Source organism: Cavia porcellus, unplaced genomic scaffold (genome assembly GCF_034190915.1).
Source record: "Cavia porcellus strain 051 isolate PalLab524CR breed Dunkin Hartley unplaced genomic scaffold, mCavPor4.1 scaffold_11, whole genome shotgun sequence".
NCBI classification, from domain to species: domain Eukaryota; kingdom Metazoa; phylum Chordata; class Mammalia; order Rodentia; family Caviidae; genus Cavia; species Cavia porcellus.
The window spans coordinates 71,933,863-71,956,612 of record NW_026947494.1 but is presented as its reverse complement, the minus strand read 5'-3'; the positions used below and the strand labels follow the sequence as shown (position 1 = coordinate 71,956,612).

The 22,750-nt window shown below is 39.5% G+C and overlaps 1 protein-coding gene and 1 long non-coding RNA gene across 17 annotated transcripts in view; one reads left to right on the top strand and one right to left on the bottom strand.

Moving 5' to 3' along the window:
- LOC134478147 (uncharacterized) overlaps positions 1-22,750 on the top strand; it is a 71,643-nt gene that overhangs the window by 22,701 nt on the left and 26,192 nt on the right. For 10 of the 15 annotated variants that reach the window (XR_010050598.1, XR_010050595.1, XR_010050602.1 and 7 more), the window contains one exon: positions 1,038-22,077. This is a non-coding gene — a long non-coding RNA (uncharacterized LOC134478147). The remainder of the gene's footprint in view (positions 1-1,037; positions 22,078-22,750) is intronic. The other 5 variants (XR_010050607.1, XR_010050600.1, XR_010050604.1 and 2 more) reach the window with 5 other exon arrangements.
- The window catches only part of LOC100729329 (general transcription factor IIH subunit 2-like), a 40,682-nt gene that overhangs the window by 10,850 nt on the left and 7,082 nt on the right, over positions 1-22,750 (bottom strand). The window contains exons 3-9 of one of the 2 annotated variants that reach the window (XM_023562679.2): positions 18,387-18,494; positions 17,429-17,492; positions 16,225-16,328; positions 15,344-15,446; positions 12,538-12,577; positions 10,381-10,492; positions 8,811-8,891 (exon numbers count right to left, since the gene is read on the bottom strand). In XM_023562679.2, the coding sequence (XP_023418447.2) occupies positions 8,866-8,891; positions 10,381-10,492; positions 12,538-12,577; positions 15,344-15,446; positions 16,225-16,328; positions 17,429-17,492; positions 18,387-18,494 (557 nt within the window). In that variant the 3' untranslated portion in view covers positions 8,811-8,865. Of the gene's footprint in view, positions 1-8,810; positions 8,892-10,380; positions 10,493-12,537; positions 12,578-15,343; positions 15,447-16,224; positions 16,329-17,428; positions 17,493-18,386; positions 18,495-22,750 lie in introns of those variants that run through there. The other variant, XM_063258471.1, reaches the window with a different exon arrangement.

The following is a 22,750-nucleotide window of genomic DNA, read 5'->3' as shown; positions in this document are numbered from 1 at the left end:
CAGGTGGACACTCTTCCTTGCTCACTTTGTTTTCACAACACTAGCAAACATACAGGATTCTTGGCTAACTTCCTCTGAACTTAGCTATTTCCTCTGGCTTTTGAGCTACCACATTCAGGTTCTACTGAGAAGTGTTTCCTCTTAAAAGGAACTTAAGTACTTGAGTGAACTCAAACCAGCAACCAGCCTGGCACCAACAGTGTGAAACATTTCTCCCTCCCAGATAAAGTCTCTGATATCATTTAACTTATAAAGTGGCAGACTGCAGGGGAAGAGAACAAGAAGTCACCAGGAAGCAAGCCCTTTCTGCAAATAGGTGCCATGCATGGGCTGGTGGGGGAGAGCCAGATGCCAGCCCTTACCAGCACACAGGCTGGGAAACAACAGTCAAATAACATCCCCTTTCCCACTGTAAGGAACTGGCTGAACCAGAGAAGCACAGGCTGCAATGATGGACACTGAGGTAAAATACAACTTCATGCTTTTAGTGTTTAGTTTCTCAGTGACTTTGCAGGTCTAAACCTGGTAGTCTGATCATTGATTCAAAGAATAAAAATATACAATACAGCATCTATAGGGGATCTCCTTCTGAAGGTGGTAGCCATTGTTAATTCTCACTATCTTGTTGTGAAGTTCTGTGTCACTTTCATTGCTTTGTTGGGTTGGGTTTTATTCTGTTTTGTTTGATTTTATTATATCTGATGGCTTGGGCAGCTATTTCAAGAATGACAAGATATATTATTGCAGTCATCTTATATTTACTATTATCTTGTTTTGAAGTCCTTTATTACATTCATTGTTTTGCTTTTGTTGGTTCTATTCTGTTCTGTTCTGTTTGGTTTTTATTATGTCTAAAATATTTTGAAGACAATAAGAGGTATTATGGTAACCATTGTTGATTTCCTATTGTTTTGAAGTTCTGTGTCACACTGGTTTGATTTGATTGGTTTTATTCTGTTTTATTTTGCTTGGTTTTATTCTCTTTAAAATAAAAATGTTATAAAGTAAAACATTCATTTCAATGATCCTATTCGCAGTACCATCTTCAGCAATGACAAAAGGTTGAACAATCGACAGAAACTCATGAGGCTCTCTGTAGTACACCTACCTAAGGCTTTGATGAAGCTCCAAACTCGCGCCAGACCAAAGGAAGCACCAGGCGCAGCTTAGTTCCTGGGAGCCTTTCTTAGTCCCATGAGACCAGCTTCATCTCTAATAACAAACCACTCTGATGTAAACTCTGATCACAGCTCCTCCAACGTGCCCTGGTCTCTCACACTTAGCCAGTGTCCCATTAATCAAGTCTTGGGACATTCATTCCACTTGGCCAGTGAATGCCCACAAAGCTGGGGCCTCCCCAGAGATAATTAAGCACAAGCTCACAGCACTCTGACTGAGATCAGCATTGTGAGTGGCCAATTTTGCTAGTCCTGGGACCATTTCCAGGGAGAAAAGATGATTTTTGGAGGCCCTTTCCAGACCTGATGTTCTTTGACTAAAAGTATTAAGAACACCAACAGGGAAAATATGTCACAGAACTAGGATTTAAACCCACGTCTATGTGATCCCAGGGTCTGTCCTGCCTCTTCCCCACCAGGCTGCCTCCAAAGAGAGAAACAAGAACACACACAGACAGAAGAGCCAGGATTGTGCAGTGCTTTCTTGGAGGAGGCTGAAGCAGCAGCTGTAACCCCTGGCCTTTGGGATCAGGGGGTCTCCATGGGGCTCTGAAGGCACACAGCCCCCTCACTTCTTGTGAACAGTGTGGACTTGCTGGCCAGACAGGTGGCCTGCCTTCCGGAGCAACCAGTAAAGGTGGGCAGGGCTGCCACTGTGATCCCCTTGACAAGGCCTTGCAAACATTTAAGGATCAAGTGTTGGAAACCTGGACTGCATTTCTGTGCTGGTTATGAACTGCAGCAGGATCACTATCTGAGAAGGTATTCTGTCCTTTCCAGGGCCTCTTTGGGGTTCACATGTTAGGGTCACTGCATGTGTTCCCGCCTTCCCACAGGGGGTGCACAGAAGGGTGGGACCTTCAATGCCAGAGGCACCACACCTCTCCAGTAGGCTTGTGCAGCAAGAGTCAGGCCTCAGGGAGCCATGGGCTCTTTCTTCTGCACAGGGCAGAGTTGAGCCTGGGTCCCCATCACTTCCTAACACAGGACGGATCCTTGGAGCACTCAGGAGGAAACTGGAACCCTTTTCTCAAATGATTGTTTCTTGTAAAGGGCTGGAATGTCTTTTTTGATTACAGACACTATAGAAGCTTAGAGCAAAAGCCTGTACAGTCACTCCCTAGACAGCGATGCAGCCACATCTGCAGCCTGACCTATGTGTGCACTCTGAGTCTTCTGAAGGCCACGAGCCTCTTCCACATCTGTACTATGTGGCAGGGCACTGGTGATATTACAGAGCCTCTCTACCCAGGAATCTGTGCTGACAGTTTCACCGGCACAGCAGAGGTGCCCAGGAAGTGTCACCATGCATAAAGGCTGTAACTGCTCACCTCGGCTGTGTTCACAGACACCAAATAGGGCTCACCGTGCGGCTGCTTGGGTGCAGCTGCCAAATGCTGGCTCCCTGCTCTCTGGCAGCGCCAGCTCTCCTGTGGTTTCGCCAGGCTATGGGTTTTGACCAAACTGGATTGTGAAATCTCTCTTGAAACTCATTTTCAAAGTTATGCATGAAGCAGAGCATTTATGGTCTTTGCCCATTTGTATCCCTTGCCTGCATTTACATTACGCATTTCCCCTTGTAGATCTCAACACGTCCTGATGGTGGCAGTGCGTCTGTCGACTCTTTCATCATTTCCCTGTAACGTAAACAGTTTTATATTTTGTACATATTCAACTTTATAATGTCCTTTAAAATATTTAAAAATACTACATGTCTGAAAAGAAAAGCTTGTGCTAATATTGTTTGAACAATGAAAAGCAAGTATCTCGTACTTAGAGTAACTAATTTAAAGATACCAATGGCAATGTATTAACCATTGTTACCCTCTTCTCTTGTTTTGAAATTTTATTTTCTTATCTTTAAAATTGAAAAAGAATACTAAGTGTCAGAATATTTGTATATTTGTGTCACATGACCCTTTGTGAAAATGTACGTGGCTCCTCTGCCGGGCATCTACCTGGGAACACTAAATTGTGTGTGCTTGCCTTTCTTCCAGAGCCTGCAATAGTTAACCTGCCCTTCTCTGTGCTAGCATCATTAAAGATGGCTGCCCCTTTAAAACATAAAAAAAAGAGCAGGAATGGGAAGAGCCAGTGGAGATGTGGAAGAAGCATTTCTGCTCACCAAATGGACGGTCCCCAGGTCCTGGTTCCTGGAGGGAGAGCGCTGGCTGAAGAAAGAAGAATGAGAGGGTGCATCTCAAGGGAAGATGCCCTGTGCTTCTCCAGTAACAGGGAGCAGAGTTTTAGGGGAGGAACTGAAAGTGAAAACAAATGGCACATTGGAGAGCTTACTGGTACGGTCTTGAGGAAGCAGGGTCAGTCTGGACTCTACAGGAAGCACGAAACCGACCAAGTCTTGCACCACAAAGTAGAGTCCACCAAACAAATGTATACCCACTTCAGGAAAAGAAAATGGCACACTCTTTCCTCCACAGATGGGGTCACCCTCATGTGAGAGATGCTAGAGGATGCCACGCATCACAGAAAACCCACTGCACCGCCGGCCCTGAGAGGAGAAATCAAAAATGTGTGTGCAGCAATCTCAGTGACTAAGGTGACACACACACGGGTTTGCTGTAGTAATAAATGTCAGGAAGCTGGTGGACACCACTGAGAGCGCCTTTTGTAACTGTAGAGGCCAAAGGTAAAAAGGTAACGTACTAATCTCATGATGTCTGAATACATTTCGTATTAAAATATTTATATAAGTTTTGGGCTTGGGATACAGCTCAGTGGCACAATTCCTGCCTGGCAAGAGTAAGGTCATGAGTTTGATTCCTGGTGTAAAAAAATTATATGAATTTTTCTTTTCCTAAAGTGTACGCACATTTTTTATTTTTGTCTTTTTTGTTTTTATTGGTACCAGGGATCAAACTCACGACTGCACACTTGCAAGGCAGGTGCTTATGCCACTGAGCTAAATCCCCAGCCCCATGTACACACATTTTTTTGGTGAACTCTACTTATTCTGAAGTTGGTAAAGATTGGTTGTTACGTTGTTGGTGTGTTTTTCTTTGATGGTGACAAGTTTCTACTCTGGTATCTTTTAGGATTTTCTTTTTAACTTTGAGGTTATAAAATTCCCAAATATTGTGTCTAGGTATAGGGTTTCTGTTTTGTTTTGTTTTGTTTTGTTTGAATCAGGGTCTTATTATGTAGTTTAGGCTACCCTTGAAGTCATCATGTGGGGGGGAGTAAAATTTATAGAGATCCTCCTGCCTCAGTCTCTCAAGTCACCTTCTATCATTTCTTTGCCAATTTGCCTTTTTTGGGGGGTATTCTCACTTGTTAGGTGGGAATTTAGTCGGTCACTTATGTTTTTTTTCCTCACACATATTCTTAGTGGTTTTGCCCTAATTACTGGATTTCCTCTTTTATTTTCCAATATTTCAATATTTTAAAATTTTACCAATTTCCCACAGTTCTCATCTTCTTTTCCATTTTTTCACATCTAATTTTTCTTATCCAATGCAAACTTCTTGAATGTTTCATATGATATTAGCTCCTTTGAATTATCTATTTCTTCCATGATTGGTATAATTTACCTTGATGTTTATTTTTCCCATTACCAGATATCTTCAAGTGTGTAGAGATCCTTAATTTTCCAATCATGTTTAAGAAGTGGAAGATTTAAAAACAAACTGGGGCTGAGCATTATGGCACAAGCCTGTCATCCCAGCACTCAGGGGCAGGAGGATGACTGTGTGTTTGAAGCCAGTCTGGGCTACAAAGTGCCTGAACTGAACAGTGAAACCCTGTCTCAAAAACTAAAATAAAATAGCAAATTGGTTATAATAATTGTTTAAGAGTCTAATGAGGGAGGGGCTGGGGATTTAGCTCAGTGGCATAAGTGCCTGCCTAGCAAGCACAAGGTCTTGAGTTCAATCCCCAGTACCACAAGAAAAAAAAAAAAAAAAAAAAAAGAAGAATCAAATGAGGGGGAGTAGCTTACTGGTAGAGTACTTGCCTGGCATACATGTCCTGGGTTTGATCCCAGCATCAGGGAAAACACCAAATTAGGAACTACATAAATGTGATGTGAATGTTGGCCTTTCAGTTTAGAAAGAATAAATCAGGAAGCCAAGATTTAGCCTCAAGAAGACTAGGTGTCAGAGAAGCATCTCAGAAAATGATCTCAGGTTATCTGGAAAGATAAAGATAGCAGCTGAAAGCTCACTTGGGACAGTCCTTTGGCCTGGAAAGGCTGTGCCCTTAACTTGTCAGGACTGTGACTGTCTAGGCAATGCCAGTATTGAATTAAACTGCAGAACATCTAGCAGGCGCCCTGTACTGCAGCATGAATACCTAGAGGCCTGGACGAGACTCCTCACCCTGCATGAGCCCTGTAGTGGCCTAACTTGGGTTGCCAGGTACGGAGGCAGCAATGGCACGGAGAACAGAAAATAAGAGGTGAGGGAGGAAGAGCACCAAGCTCCGTCCCTGCTCGGGCCATGTGGCGTGCCTGCGCACCTCAGTGCCTCCCTGCCTCTGCCTCGTGGAGGAAGACCGCCGAGCCCTGCCCTGGCTCAGGCCACTGAGCCACTGAGTACGCCTGCGACCCAGCATACTCCTCCAGTGTGCTGACCCAGAGGGCGCCCCCACCCACCCTGGCTCAACCCGCTGCCCTCAGCTACCCTCCCCATCTCTGAGACCAAGCACTGCTGTGAACGTTTGGCTCCCACTCTCCCTCCCAGAACCTTGAACTGCAGTGGACTGGCAGTGCTGGTTTGACAGGAGACTTCGTGGCCCCTTGTCCAGACAGAGGACCCTGGAAGGTTCCAGTCACTACTACCCAACAATCGGGCAAATATCAACTACACAGTAGGACCCTGGGACATACACTGCCAACAGTTGTGACCATTGGGATTAAATAACCAGATATTGGCCCAGAAGATGAAAATGACAAAATGAAAAACCAAAATGCAATCTCAAACATCTAGTCCATCGGGTGCAAGAACAGGGGAGAGCGAAATGGAGGACTTTAAAAGTCATACGCCAGAAATCTCTGATAAGGTAGCAAACAAAGTAAAGAAACAAATCCCTGAGGCTATAGGGGAAATCAAATTAAAAGTAATGTCTTATGTAAAGACAGAAATAACAGCCTTAGTAAAGGATTTGCTCAACATAGCTAGGGAACAAATAGATTAAAAAAAAATACAGGAGCATGGGAAATTGATTGAAACTTTGAATGAACAATGTGGAAAACAAACAGAATCCAGGAAACAAATTCAAAGAGATAGCCAAGAAACAAAAAATTCTATTTTTTCTATTTATTTTATTCTATCACATTGTCTCTCTAGTGTAAACAATAATAAAAACTGACAGAATAATTGGATCCAAAAAATATAATAGATATTGTGAAAGTGAAAGGGAAGTGCTCTAAAGCATACAATGGAATGTACATTGTGTAAGATGACCATATTACTGAATTTCTGCTGGAACATTGAACAGAACGATTTGCACTGTCAATGTTGAGTGTCTAGCCACTATTTATGCTTTGATTTTGTGACTTTGGCAACTGTTTTTTAAGATGACAATGAGTAATGTATATACTAGTGATTCTATGATGATGATTTTTTTTTTTTTTTTTTTTGTCTTTTTCCTTTTTATTGGTACGGGGATCGAACTCATGACTACCTGCTTGCAAGGGAGGCGCTTATGCCGCTGAGCTAAATCCCCAGCCCCGATGATGATTTTTTAAATTCAGTATTGTCCTACCCTTCTTTTCTGTTTTTCTATTTTCTTTAATTTTATTTTCTTTCTTTGAGAAAAAAGAGAATAATATGCAACATAACAAACATTCTTAAATTTCTTTCATTCTGTTTTGAAACCTATATTGTTATTCTTTTGAGTTTGCTATTGTTTATGTCTTTTGCTTTTTGTTTTACTTTTTTGACTTTTCTCTTTTTTAAATAAAAAAAGTAAAAGAAAATAAGGGGTGAATTGAAAATCCGTGCATGGGACAGTCACCTGGGTCTGTCTTGTCATCGGAATATTTGACATACAGGTATTACCATGAGATCAAAACATTCTTAAGAAAATTTCCCCCACTCCCACTCTCAAACTAAATATTCTGCTTTAGCAGACCTAGAGAACTAGTATGTGCATTGGTACCCTGAATCAAAGAATTTTGGTTTAACACCACTGACAGTCTAAACAAGTTAAGTATTGTTATCTTCATCTTCCAGGTGAAGTAACTCAGGCACATGGCTCAAGATTTACCAGGCAGCCTAACCAGAGTCTGCATATTTGGCTGATACACTGTGCTGCCAAAGAGGATTTTTTCTTTTTCAAGACAGAGTCCACTGTGTAGTCCAGGGTGGTCTCTAACTTGTGGCAATCATCCTGTCTCAGCCTTCCAACAGCTAGGATTACAGGTGTATACCACCAAACCAGGCAAGAGAACAATGTTTTTAAGGGTATTTTTTCCCAAATCCATTTTATTTCAAGTAGAAAAAGAAGAAAAAAACTAAAACAAAAATTCAAAACATGTCAATCAGAGGGTAATAATGGTACATATATCGCACATTGCTATACCCAAATTATTTACCCAGAGCACATTTGTGTTTAGTTGTCCAAACATTACCGGCACAAATCTTTCTCTTTAGTGTACTCAGAGAAATTTGTAGTATATGAACTATTTTTGTATAACATATACATATGCGTATGTTGTTTCTTTCAGCTTCTCACACAAATGAGGCAATACTATGTATATCTTATTATTTCACTAATGAGTATGGTCTCAAGTTGCAGCCATATACCTATAAAGTCTCCACTTTATCCTTTTTATGGCTGAGTAGTACTCCATTGTATAAAATATCACATCTTTTTTATCCATTTCTCAGTTGGTGGGCATTTGGGTTGTTTCAAAGATGTAGCTATTACAAATTGTGCTGCTATAAACATGGGTGCATATATATCACTGTGGTATGATCTTTTTAATTCTTTTGGGAAGATGCCCAGAAGATAAATAGCTAGGTTGTACAGAACCTCTAAACCTAGTTTTTTGAGGAATCTCCACACTGATTTCCACAGTGGCTGCACCAGTCTACACTTCCACCAACAGTGGAGAAGGGTTCCTTTTTCCCCACAGCCCCTCCAGCATTTGTTATTGCTTGATTTCTTAATATTAGCCATTCTTTCTGGCATGAGATGGAATCTCAGTGTTGCCTTTACAATATAAATACTAACTGTAACATCTATTACTTTTGTTACTTTTGTGAACCAGCGTGTGTGTGTGTGTGTGTGTGTGTGTGTGTTTACAGGGAATATTAGTTTCTAGGCTTCAGCCAAGATTTATTAAATAAAATCTCTAAGACCAGGGATATAGCTCAGTAGCCCCACACCTGCCTGGCAAGCAAAAGGTCCTGAGTTTGATTTCCCCAACCCCTGGAGATTGAACTCACAATGTTACACTTGCCAGGCAGGCATTTATGCTGCTGAGCTAAATTCCCAGCCCCAATTTTTTAAATAATAATTTTAAAAAATAAAATCTCTAGCATGGAATTATATCATCATTACTGATCATGTCCTTCACTAAGAATTCTTATTTATAAGATCATAAACCTCATGGTGAAACTCTACCTAGAGTGACTAAAGTCTACAGATATAAAATACACAGTACACACCTTTGTTACAGAATGGAAGCTTTATTCACTCTCAACAGGGCACATCTTGAAGAGTTCTACCAACAATACAGCTGCACTGGACCTAAAAAAACAGATTTTGGGAGCTAGGGATTTAGCTCAGTGGCATAGGCACCTGCTTTGAAAGTGCCTAATCATGAGTTCAAGCTCCGGTACCAAAACAAAAACAAAAAAACAGATCTTCTCAGCTAAATTTCCCTAGTGACCCAGCGCAGAATAATGGAAGACAATAATTAAACACTCACTGAGGTTCAAAGAAGAAGATATCTCAACTTTGGTTTCATTTGCCTGAACTACACAAGCAAGACTCAGGTAACAACCAACCAAAATGGTGGCATTCAACATCCTGCATTCTGTATGGTATTTTAAAAGCAATCAGTGTAGTGCATAAAAGAGGCCAAAACCTTTTCCCACTGCATTGGAATTCCACTGTTGTTTAAGCATGGAAGCCCTGTGACCAAGTAGAGGGAAGATGCCAGCCTCGCAGTTAAGAGACCCCTGCCTGCAAAGCTGTGTCCAGACCCCATGGCGGGATGGGATATGCCCCTACTCCAGGTTGTGGTTCCCTTTCATCTCTTTCTTGTGAACTGGTGCCAAGCGTGGTGTGGGCTTGTGAGTTGGTGTATTAAACCTAAAAAGCCTCCTGTTGGTCACAGCCAGAGAACTTCACTTCAGATTTTATAATTGAACTCCAAATATTTTAAGTCCAAACAGAACACTCTGTGGAGGATGCAGCACTGCATTATTTCATATGTGTTACCATTTCATAATTATTATATAATTTCCATCTTACAATGTGTTTTTTGTTTGTTTGGTTGGTTGTTTTTGTATCTGGCATCAAACTCACCATCCTACCCTTGCCAAGCAGGCACCTACAACTCTGAGCTTAACTCCCACCTCTTACAATGTGTTCTTAATGTCTTCTTACACTAAATTAATGAATTAAAATAAATCACAAACATTTAATGTACTTCAGTTATAATTTGCACATAGTAATGCACAAGGACTTTGAACACATGACTCTAAATAATACAAAATTCATTGAATGAAATACTATTGAATTCTAGGCATTTTGTGACAAGAAAAAAATAGTTTTGTAACAAAAGGTTGTTTTTTTCTTGCTGTGTAGTTCAGGCTGGCCTTGAGTTCACTATGCAGCTCAGGGTGGCCTCAAACTCACAGCTATCTTCCTGCCTCAGCTTCCCAAGTGCTGGGATTACAGGTATGTGCCAACACACCCAGCCACAAAAAAGTTTCTTATATCAGATTTTTCTCTTAAACTGTTCTTCATGTTTTAATTGGAGCTTTCTCTAAAGAATCACCTTATAGTTTCAAATCTTTTATTTCTTTTTCTTTTTTTTTTTTTTTTTTTTTTTTTTTGAGACAGAGTCATGCTATGTAGTTCATGGTGGCCTTGAACTTGCTATGTAACCCAGGCTGGCCTCAAACTCAATGATCCTTCTGCCTTAGCCTTCCGAGTGCTGGGATAATGGGTGTGCCCAACCCAAATTTCTTTTTGACACATTATGTATACTCATACTGGAATCAAATACCTGAAGGAATTGGAATCTTATGAATGCAGCCAGGACAACAGTGGACAGAGTCATGAACAAAAACATCACAGTCCACACAAAATACATTCTGGAACACAATGCACACATAGACCTGCAACAGAAAGAAGCAAAAGGAATCAACCAAGATAGTGTCTAGAAGTTAAGTGAAAAAAATAAATAAAAAATAAACTGTTAAGTGAGCACAGCTAGAAGACATTTATGTTGCTTTGCTAATTTATATTGGAAGCAAGCTTCCCTACCCACCTCGAGTACATATTTTCAAATCTGATGTGATTTATGTCCCCCCAACTATCCTTAGAAATAGAGAAATGACTCTGATTTGATTCCTCAAAGTCTATTTATTTATTTATTTATTTATTTTTATTGGTACCAGAGATCAAACTCACGACTGCCTGCTTGCAAGGCAGGTTCTTATGCCGCTGAGCTAAATCCCCAGCTCCCCAAAGTCAATTTATTATAACATATTCTCAGCTACTTCATTTAAGTAACAACATAGAGGAGTCATGTGAGCACAAATCAGTGCTAGCTATCAATGTTTAGAGGTGGTCATCAGACAGATCCGAGTAAAAAGAGAAGCACAAAAATTTAACATGGGTTTAGTTCTTTTTTTAAGAGGCTTTTTTTTTTTTTTGGCATCAGGAATTGAACTCGAGGTCTCAAACTTGCTAGGCAGGTGCTGCCCTGCTGAGCTGTATCTCCAGCCCTGGGTTTAGTTATTTTTAAGAGAACAACCTCACAACTGCAAAAATTATATTCCTCTTTCAACTAAGCCATTAGGCAGTAGGTCAACTGACACATAGACAATAAAAGCTCACAAGTCTATCAGCATTGCATATACAGATACCTCTGAGTAGAGATAAAACTTACTCACTATATCCTAACACACAAGTAAAGATGATGTGTTGTTTTGTTTTGCTTTGTTTTAGAGAAGATCTCACTATGTAGTTCAGGCTGGCCTTTGACTCTGGGTGATCCTCAGCCTTCTAAGTGCTAATATTACAGGAATGAGCCACCACACTCAGCTAGATTATGTTCTTAGAAACTAGAAAACAAGGGTTAGGGATATGGCTCGGCAGCACAGTACCTGCCTGGCAAGCATGAGTTAGAGTCCCAGTACAAAAACCAAAAAAAACTGTAAAACAATTGAAAAAGTGATTTTAGTGAGGATAAACTACAGATGTCAAAGAGAAATGTTCTAGAGATTGAACCTTGGATCATACACATTAAGTAGGCTCTCTACCACTGAGCTATACCCCTCATCTCAAGGACTGTAAAATTTAATAAAATTATTTTATGAAACATTCATATATTGGTAATAAATCATTCCATATATGGAATAAACAAGCAATTTTTGTTTTGTTTTGTGGGGTGCTGGTGACTGAACCCAGGATCTTAAAATACATACTGAACATGAGCTTTACAACTGAGCTACACTGCTAGCCTCAAACAAGTAATACTGCTAATTAACACTTGATAGACTTTGTATTTTTAAATATGGAAATGTCACTAAATATTAAAAATAGACATGACATTTGCATTTATGTAACTTTATATAATCACACTGACTACTTTCAAAAACTTCTTTTTAAGCTCTGCCATGGTTGCTTGACATGGAGCCTCGCTGTGTGGCTCAGGCCCATGAACTCCATCTCAGTCAGGCCCCTGACTGGCTGGGACTACAGGCAGGCACCACTAGCCTGGCTCTGTATTAAAAAATTTTAAAAATGCTTCCTAATACTAACAATTTTTATCTGTGGCCAACTTAAATGATAACTTCCAAATGAGTCACAATGGGGCCAGGGCTGGGCTGTAGCTCAGTAGTAGACGACTTTCCTAGTGTGGGTTAGGCCCTGGTTCTACCCCCTAGTAATAAAAGGAAAACAAACACTTTAAATAAACAAAAGCAGTTAGCTTAAAAACAGAAGACAAAGCACTAAATGTCTTCATACCAAAATCAGAATGCAGAATTACAAAACTACTATTTAGATTATTTTCCCCCATTTTATGTCTACTAATTAGTATATAACTATTTATAGAAAATAAGCTGATGTAAGCCTGGTCTTCAACAACCTCCAGAAAACTTATTATAATATTATTTTCTTATGCATAGCTTATTATTAGAAAGTCAAGACTCACATGTTGGTCCTTCAGTTGCCCCTGACATCCATAACAAAATCTGAAACAGAAAGTTTGAGAATCATTTTTTAAAAAAGAATTCACTAGTTAAAATGATGTAACCAAGTTGGAGTAACTAGAATCCCTTACTAATTACTTCTATACCAAACTTTGGCAGAAAGAGTTAAGAATGCCAACAGTTTCTTAAAATTCTACAGTATGTTGGCTGTATGTGTCAATTGACCTACAGCCCAAAATGTAGTTTTTGTTTTCATTAAGGTTAAATATGCATATACTTCCTAATTGGGGTTGTAGAAGAGAATTAAGCCCTACAGAAAATAATTTACTATTTTTAACTCTCCTATACTTAGTAGATACAATCCTAGATGAACAGAAGACACGTTAACTTCTTACACAGAATGGGGGCCTAATGGTTTTATTTTCTTTCTTCTCAAATTTTTTGTTTTCTGGCTGGTTTTTGATATAGGGTCTCTCCAGGTAGTTCAGGGTGGCCTTAAACTTGTGGCAACCTTCCTTCCTCAGTCTCCTGAGTGCTGCAGGTGTGCATCCTCAAGGCTGGCAGTCTCACTTTCAAGGAACACTATAAAGACCTGGGACTCGGGGTTCAGTGCAGTGCACGCCAATTATATATGAGGCCCTGGCTTGATTCTACCCCAGAACTCTCAAAAAAACAAAGTTCTCTGTTTATTACTGAAAACAGCAATTCCCTGGCTCCTCCCCATTTCATTCCCAGCTCCCAGAGGCACTTTCATAACTTTTAACCTTGTGCCAAGTGGGGTGGTGCTTGCCTATAATCCCAACACTGAGGCAGGAGGACTGCCGTGAGTTTGGGCCAGTGAGTTTAAGGTCAGCCTGAGTTATAGAGTGATACCCTGTCTCAAAAATCCACAAACATGGAATTAAAAAAAACTAAACGAAAGGAAACTAAACTTGTAACTGTGATATTTACTTATGCTTATATAAGTGCTAACTCCTGCTCTGTGAATACTGGCTCTGAGCCTCCAACCATGGAAGATGAGAACTTAATTCCTTCAGACTTCTTGGACTAACAGTGCATACGTGTAAACTAATGTCATGCTCATCCTTCTCTGTAAGTCTTTTTTTTTTTTTTTGAGACAGGGTCTTACTCTATAGCTCAGGCTGGCCTTGAACTCACAGCAATTCTCCTGCTGCATTACAGGCATGCACCACCACACCTGCCTGAACTCTAATATATTTTCACTCCAAAGTCTGAACACTGAAATTCTCTGTTAGCATTCAATATTGTTGATGAAAAGCCGAGCAATTTTAATCCCAGATCCTTGACATATGACCTAATTTTTCTCCTCTGGAAATGTTTAGGGTATTTCACTACATATTTGGAAATTATACAGTTATATACTTTAGCGTGGGTCTGGTTTTTTTCAATAAATTAACCACTTGACAGTCCTCTTTGACCAAGAAAATACTATTCTTCAATAGTAGAAAACTTCCTTAAACTATTTATTTGATGATCTCCTATTCTATATTTTCTCTTTTCTTTCTTTCTCACATATTCCTATACTGGACATTCTTGAAAAATCTACCAGTTTGGATTTTTTTGGTTTTTTACCTTTATTGGGTTCTTCATTTTATGCCATGTATTCTACTTCTTGGAATGTTTCTTCAATTCTATCTTTAAATCTGTCTACCTCAATCATAAGTAAATAAATAAAGGCAAGTTAAAACAATAAGATTTTTTTTAAAAAGTTGGCCAATATAAAAAATTTCATAATCCTAATACTGTTCAAGTTTAAGCAAACAACAAATGAAACCTCCTTAAAGGATATCTTTACAACGTCTATTAAATCACTTGTTTTTTTTCCTTTTTGAGGCAGGGTCTCATTATGTAGACCAGGCTGCTCTGGAGCTTACTAGGTAGCCCAGGCTGGCCTCTAACTCATGGTGATTCTCCTGCCTCAGCCTTCCAAGTGCTGGGATTATACAGGTTTTTACCACCACAGCTGCCTTAAAATTCACATAACTTTTGATTCAGCTGTTCTACCTCTAAGAATTTGTCATGCATTTATACATATACAAAGTTAAAGTTATTAACATTATTTGTTAATACCAACTGATTGGGGCTGGGGATTTAGCTCAGTGGCACAAGCTCCTGCCTTGCAAGCATGTGGTCCCCGGTACCGATTTAAAAAAAAAAAGAACTGATTATATAAAACATGATAATATCTACATACACAATTTTGAAAAATATTCCTCTAAGTGTGCTTATATGAAACAATTTCCAAATGATTTTTCCGTTCTTATTTTTTGGGTCACAATTTTCTATTTAACCCAGACTGGCCTGGAACTCAAGATCCTTGTGCTTCAGTCTCCTAATTGCTAGGATTATGGCATGAACTATCATACAGTACATCACTCTCACTATGAAGGCTTCAGTACATCACTCTCACTATGAAGAGGTGAAAGTAAGGAAATTAACAATTTCTGGAGACACAGATGTGTTTAAAATGAGTTATTTCATTCATAAACAAGGATCCTCCCTGATTAAACCCAGGGGTATTCTACCGCAAATCACATCCCCAGCCCTTTTGTTAAACTTTGAGACAGGATCTAAGTTGGTCAGGCTTTCCTTGAACTTGCAATCCACCTGCCTCAGCAGTCTCTACAGCTGTGTTACAGGTATACACCACTAGGTCCAGCTGTGTCTCATTTTCTATATCAGAAGTAATCTTACTCAAGTTAATAACTATTTTTTAAAAGGCAATGACAATCTACTCAAACATTAGTTCGCCATTATGAAGAGATATAAATAAATCAAAACTCATACCTTTCCCCTTTATATTCTTCTAGGGGAATTTCTTGAAAAGCATCCAAGGGAAATAAATGATGATACAACCACGCCAAGTGGGGAGCTGAGACCAAAGTAAGACCTAACATACAAACAGAAGCATGTTTAATCAGCCACACCTCATAGAGACAACAGCTAAGCAGCCAAATCTGTAACTCAGCCTAAGCACTTGCAAGTGTTTTTAGGGGAGTTTTGTTTTTTGCAGTGCTGGAGGCTGAAGCCAGGCCGTGCTGCAGGCTTGCCAGCCCTTCCACTGCTGAACTCCTTCCCTGGAGAGTGAGCGGCATCTGTTGCTGCTCGGTGCTCAGTTTCCTTGGACCACAGGCGTGTCCAGGGGTGAGTAAGCTCTGTCACTACACATATTACCTCTCTAGGCCTATTTGCTTACTTGTAAATGAAATAGACTTTATATATTATGTTTATTCTTGGTAATGTAGTACTGGACATTCAATTTAAAAAGTAATCTACTTCTCTTTGCAAAAAGTAAAGCCACACCAGGCCTGATGACACACACCTGTAATTCAACACTCCAGGAGGCTCAGCCAAACACTTTGCAAGTTTGAGCCCAGCCTGGGCAACTTAGTCAGACATTGTCTCACAAGTATAAAAAGGGCTGGGGATGCAGCTCAGAGCAGAGAGTGGGTACTGGGATCAAGCCTCAGTACCACACACACACACACACACACACACACACACACACACACACACACACAAATACATACATACATATATACACATAAATACCCAGAAACCTAGGTGGAATTCAACATTTGCATTTTTTAACATTTATTTTTACCAGTATAATAGATAATAAATTATTTGAAATTAATTTACTAAATAATGAATAACTGGGTTCTTACCACACATTTTACATTCAACAGGAAGCTCACAGTACTTTGCCCAACACTGTGGGTAGAAATAGCCTCCTAATGCAAGTCCTGGTTCAGAACTGCTATCCAGGTGCCTGTGGGGGAAAAAATTACTTTAAAGATGATGCATATAAAGATGTAAAAAGTAAAAAAAAAAAAAAAAAAAAAATTTAAAATTCAAAACTAAAGAAAGTATGTTGCACTCCTGTAATCCCAGCACTTGGGAGGCTGAGGCAGGCGACTGTTGCACGTTTGAGACCAGCCTGGGCTACAAAGTGAGCCCAACACCAGCCTGAACTGCACAGTGAGATCTATCTCAAAAAAGACAAAAAAAAAAAAAAGGAAAGAAAGAAAAAGAAAATATGTTACCTTGACTTTAAACTCTGGATTTCAAAAATTTTTAATTTTATTTGAAAATGTGTGTGTCATTTAAGTGACCACATACCTCCCTCTTCCTCTTTTTTAAAAAATATTTATTGAGACAGGGTCTTGCCCAGCCTGGCCTTGAACTCTTTGATCTTCCTGCCTCAGCCTCCCCACTAGGATTACAGGCATGTGCCACCACACTTGTCTGTGTGACTATTTCCTCTAGAACAGTAAATGTAGTCCTTATTATACCTTTAATGGAAGGAGGCCTGTGACTTGGAAAAAATCACTTTCTTTTTGTTTTTTAATTATATAAAGTGCTGAAGTTCAAACAAGGTATACTTAGTAGAAGTCCAGGTTCTATCACTTTGCCTTTCCTTAAACACCAACACACTCTTTAGTTTTCACTCCCTATATCCATTACTATTGTTTTTATGCTGAGCACAACTGAATCATCTCACATCGCTTCCTTCTTTTTAGATAGATGGTAGCAAATTACACACCTTCTCTCTTCCTTATACTGACATTTCCTGAAGATCTCACTACAGAAATATACTGTATATAGTCATTCCTTTTTATGGCTATCTAAACGGTAATTTTTTTTTTTTTTTTTTTTTTTGAGACAGGGTCTCACTGTAATTCAGGCTGGCCTTAAATTCACAGTGATCTTCCTGCCTCAGCCTCTAGAGTGCTAAATTTACACATGTGTACCATCACACCCAGGTCAAAAGGTAATTTTTAATTACAAGCCACATTTCAAGCCCATCTTTTAATTTATAATTTAGAGCAATGAATTTTAAGTGCTAAAAAATTACTGGTCTTTACTTACGCCATGCTGAAAGAAGGTTTTGCATCTTGATCAGCCAAAGCAGCAATGGTATGCTGAGGAAATCCTTCACAGAAAAGATAAAGTATTAATTTCTCTTATCAAGCAAAAAGCACAATTCTAGGGGTAGGAACCTAAAAATGTTTCTACCAGAGAGCCAACAAAGTTGTACAAAAGCTGTTTTCAAAAAAACAGTTGTTTTTCCATCTCTTAGGAGATATATATGTGTATGCTTATTATCCTATCTGAGACTAACTGTAAACCTGCGCTACTGTAAAGAAAAAATAGAGGAATGAGGGAAAGATAGGTCTACACATGACCTCAGATTCTGAAGTTCTTATCTATATTTTCTTTTCTTTCTTTTTTTTTTTTTGGTACCAGAGATCAAACTCACAACTTCATACCTGCCAGGCAGGCAGTTGTGCCACTGAGCTAAACCTCCAGTTGCCTATATTTTCTTTTTGGGAGTTTTCTTTTTGCTTTGTTTTTTCCAAGGCAAGGTCTCTTGCTTTGTAGAGAGGGCTGGTCATGAGCTTGTAGTGATCCTCTTGCTTCAGCCCCAAGTGCTGGGATTATAGGTGTGTACCACCACATGCAGCATATCTATATCCTCTAATTTAATAACAACACTGTCTTTTTGGGTGTGTGTGTGTGTGTGTGTGTGTGTGTGTGTGTTGTGCTAGGAACTGAATCCAGGGCCTTCACACTAAGCTACAACCTCATCCCCTTTTATAAATTTTGTGACAAGTCATTGTGCTAAGTCATTAAGCTGCCTCAGGCTGGTCTCCAATGTGGGATTCCCCTGCCTTAGGCTTCCAGAGTGTTGGCATTACCAGTCAGTGTGTGACATAAAACATGGCCCCCAAAAAAATCCAACTCAAATTTTAAAATAACTTAAGTAAATGAAAACAGAAAGCCTCATATGAATATGTATTTTTAAAATAACAAAATAAACACATACCCATATGAATAAGGGAGCATTCAGAACTTGAGCTGGCAGGAGGAGGACTAACATGATGCGTTAGCAATTCTTTGTAGTGGCTTTCATCTAAAATCTCATGGTATGTGCCTAACAAGAAACAAACAACAGCTTTACACATGTAAGAACACATTACAATTTCTATGTAGTCCTGTAAAAGCTTTAACATCTACAAATGCACATCTTCAAAATTAAGATTTTAGTTAAATTGTCATTTTTAAGAACTTTATCTCTAAATAGGTATCTCTAAGAACAGTAATTACAATTTGATTAAAAGCCGTCATGAAATCTTTAGAAAGTATTACACACAGTAAAATTTCTAGCTTTTCAAGAGTTATGCTTTCTCTAAACACAAACATTACTGAAATTTCCTTCCCCTTTGAGGTGATTTCTCAATGCAAAATATATTTAAGATGACTTCATATGCTAGACTATGGATATGAAATAATTTAGATTCAGTGGCTTACGACAGCCGCCTAGCTTAGTCAGTGAATCCTTACATGATGATTATGAATAGAGAGTGAACACAGTAGACATACACTTCCAGTTTCCCGAGCAAGTCCAGTGCAAACCCGAACCTCTGCTGACATCCCAATGACACACATTTTAGCTGTTTTCAGGGTCTTCATCAAATCCAAGAAAAAGAAGAATTAAGAAAAGTATTTAATTAAGAATTAATGTACTTGAAAAATAATGCTCTGGACACAGTACAGAATTCTCTTTAGTGTTTTAACTTTGGGTTTTTTTGTTTTTTGGGGGCCCCAGGGATTAAGTCCAGGGTCTTTCCACTGAGCCACATTCCCAGCGCCCTTTTAAAAGTCTTATTTTTATAGCATTTAAAAAATCATTTTATCAGTACATGAATACAGTGCAAAATGTTTGTACTTTTTGTGTAGTGTACTTGTACATAAGACATTTTAATTCCTTTTTTCATCCCCTTTCACTTTCCCTTTCCTTTTTTCTTTTTGAGACAAGAGTCTCATTGTACAGTTTAGGTTGGGTTTAAACTCACTATGTAGCTCAGGCTAGCCTTAAACTCAGGGTAATCCTCCTGCCTCAGCCTCCGGAGTGCTGGGATTACAGGGGCGTACAGCCATGCCTGGCTCCTTCTCCCCTTAAAACAGTTTTTTTTGGTTTTGTTTTGTTTTGGGGAAACTGTTTCTTTTTGTAGTTTGGGCTGGCTTTGAACTCACTATGTGGCCTAAGCTGGCCTCAAACTCATGGCAATTCTCCTGCCTCAGCCTCCAGAGTGCTGGGATTATGGGCTTGTGCCACAATGCCTGCCAAAAAAATTGTGAGATAGTGTCTCACTAAATCAGTAGGTTGCCCAGGCAAATGTACTCTCATTAAGTTATAGCAAACTGTACCCCCAAAAATGTATCTAAAAGGAACAATATTCATGCTTTATACATTCAGACTATAGAATATCTCATTTGTCTCAACATTGTAGGGAAATGAATTGAGAATGTTTTAAATACATTTTTTTTTTCTCTTTTTCAGTGCTGAGGACAGAGTTCAGGACTCGTGCCTGACAGGCAAGTGCTCCTTATGTTCATTTTTCAAAAAATGAGCTATAAAGCCAGGTATATTGGTGCACACCTGTCATCTCAGCACTTGGAAGGCTGAGGTAGGAGGACTGCTGTGAGTTCGAGGCCAGTCTGGGCTACAAAGTGAGCCCAAGGCCAGTCTGAACTTCATAAAGAGACCCTGTCTCAAAAAGACTGAAAGAGGGGCTGAGGATTTAGCTCCATGGCATAAGCACCTGCCTTGCAAGTGCAAGATCGGAAGTTTGATTCCTAGTACAAAAAAACAGAAAAAAAAGAGCTATGTATTTTTTACATAATTATTTATGGAAATACACAGAAAGGTCTCTCAAATTCTAGGGAAAGAATGATAAATGATACTGACTGAGCCCCTGACATTATGAAGCTTATAGTCCAATAGACTTCTTTCATATGAAGTCGAACGTGTACAGTGAGAAACAGGACTATACAGTAGGGTCAGCTTTAAGGTATGCACATATGGTTTAACAACAATAACAATTAAATGACCACCCAATGAGGGGTGAAGCTGTGTGAGCTCTTTCTATGCTAGAAAGGGATTTCTGTCATTTTTGGAGCAAGTTTACCAGTTAATTATATGTTTCATTATTATCCTCCCCACTAACATCTGTAGATACCACTGGAGAGCTTGCTTTTATGATTTTTGTTATGTACTTATCTATCTCAAAAGTAAAAGTTTTCTTTGGGGTTTGCTACAACCCACACAGCTGGACTTGCAGGAACCGTGTACTATTAATTTATATATATACTGTCAAACAGGTTAATAAATGTCAGTGAAATACAATCAACTCATACTACACTACATGCCACTTGTGATCCCTAAACCTTTGGCAGCCCTGTACTGAGAAATGAACCCAGGCCCTTCACACTGAGCTATATCCTCAGCCCACCTCCCACTCTCTTTCTGTGAGACAGGATCTTGCTAAGCTGCCCAGCCTGGGCTCAAATTTCCAATCCTCCTGCCTCAGCCTCTCAGGGTGCTGGAAGTATACATGCGCGTTGCCACACATAGCTAGTTCTCCTACTTACCCACTTTGTTATAACTGGCTTTATGGAGACTTCGGTTAACATATTCTCATTTCAATTAATTCATTAAAAACTTCTAAACCAACTTTCAGTAAGAAATGTAAAATACTAACTTTAGAGTCTGCATGGCCATGCTTAAGGAATTATAAAGAGATGGTTCTCCATGACAGGTCATATCAGTAGCTTTCTTCAAAGATGTTATGTGTTTCCTTGGGTTTCCTTAAATTAAATGGAACAATTTGCTTTTATAAAATGCCATTAAAAAATACCATACATACACTATGAACATGTTGGGCAATCCATTTGGGACCTTGCTTGTTTCTATTCCCCCCACCCATTTTCCCAATAAATTTTTCTATGCTTAATTTTTTTTTTTTTTTTTTTTTTGTCTTTTTCATTTTTTATCGGTACCAGGAATCGAACTCACGACTGCCTGCTTACAAGGCAGGCACTTATGCCGCTGAGCTAAACCCCCAGCCCCTCTATGCTTAATTTGTAAAAAAAAAAAAAAAAAAGTGCCAATTTTGTGTCGAGGTCTCACTGTCTCACTATGTAAGTCTTGACCTTTCTGTGCAATCCAAGCTGGTCTTGATCTCAAGATCCTCCTGCCTAAGCCTCTCAAGCAGCTACGATTATAGACATGCCCACCGTATCTGTTCCAGAGGATTTTTAATCTTCATACATATGACCTCAGTGGCACACAAAATTCCTCTACATTTGGGGTGGAAAAGTCAAGACAGGAGGGAGCAGCTCCTGCCACCATCATGTAACCATCCTGTTTGGCCCATGCTGTGCTGAGCCTGCGGCCATCCTGCCTCCATTCTGCTTGGGTCACAGGATTACAACCCCAGGTGGTGGCCAAACTCCTCACTGTCCTGTGGTGCTGGTAGCTCATGGGTAGGCAGATGGTGAAACCAAAGTCTCTCTGCACCTGGGTGTAGCTGGACAAGGGCCATGCAGGCATAAGGCTGCTGTCAGAGACCTTTTCATCTCCCAGGAACCTGACCAAAGGCTGAAGCCAGACAAGGCCTGATGCTTAGAAACAACTACCACATGTGTCAGCACAGAACACAGAGGGCACAGAGGTAGGTCGTTGTGAGCTGCAGAAAGCTAGTTATGGCCCCACCTCTAGTGCTAGAGACCAAACCAAACTGGGGCCTTCCAGAGCCACACTTCCAACCGAGACTGTTATATTTTCTTGCAACTGAGTTTCTTGGATCAATCCATATAAATAAACCTCTTATTCCTTACAGTCATAGTGAAAAATTATTCGTAAGCACAGTGTGTCACTTCACTTATGCATTGCAAAGATGGAGAAATTGATTTAAGGTAGAGCTATTTTACAAAAAGTAAAATGGAATTAAATGATGTCAGTTTGTAGCAGCACATATAGGTAAGAAAATAAAAACGGCCATTATTATCTTTTATGAGGTAAAATTCGGTTATGTGAGGTAAAATTCATGTTATATGAATAGAAAAGTGGACTCAGTGAACAACAGCTATAATTCAGGCCAGGGATTTAGGTCAGTGGCAAGGTGCCTGCCTGGCAGGTACAAGGTTCTGAGTTCAATCCCCAGTACCAAAAAAAAAAGCTGTAATTCAGTTTTTATACATGTGCTCTTTAAATTCAATGTTTAACTTTTTGAAAATTCAAGTTGAAGATTAAGTGGATTTTATGAATGGTTTCAATAAGATTATTTTAATATTTTCAGAAAATATTAAAGACTGTACATATCTTAAAGAAACAGATTCACATTC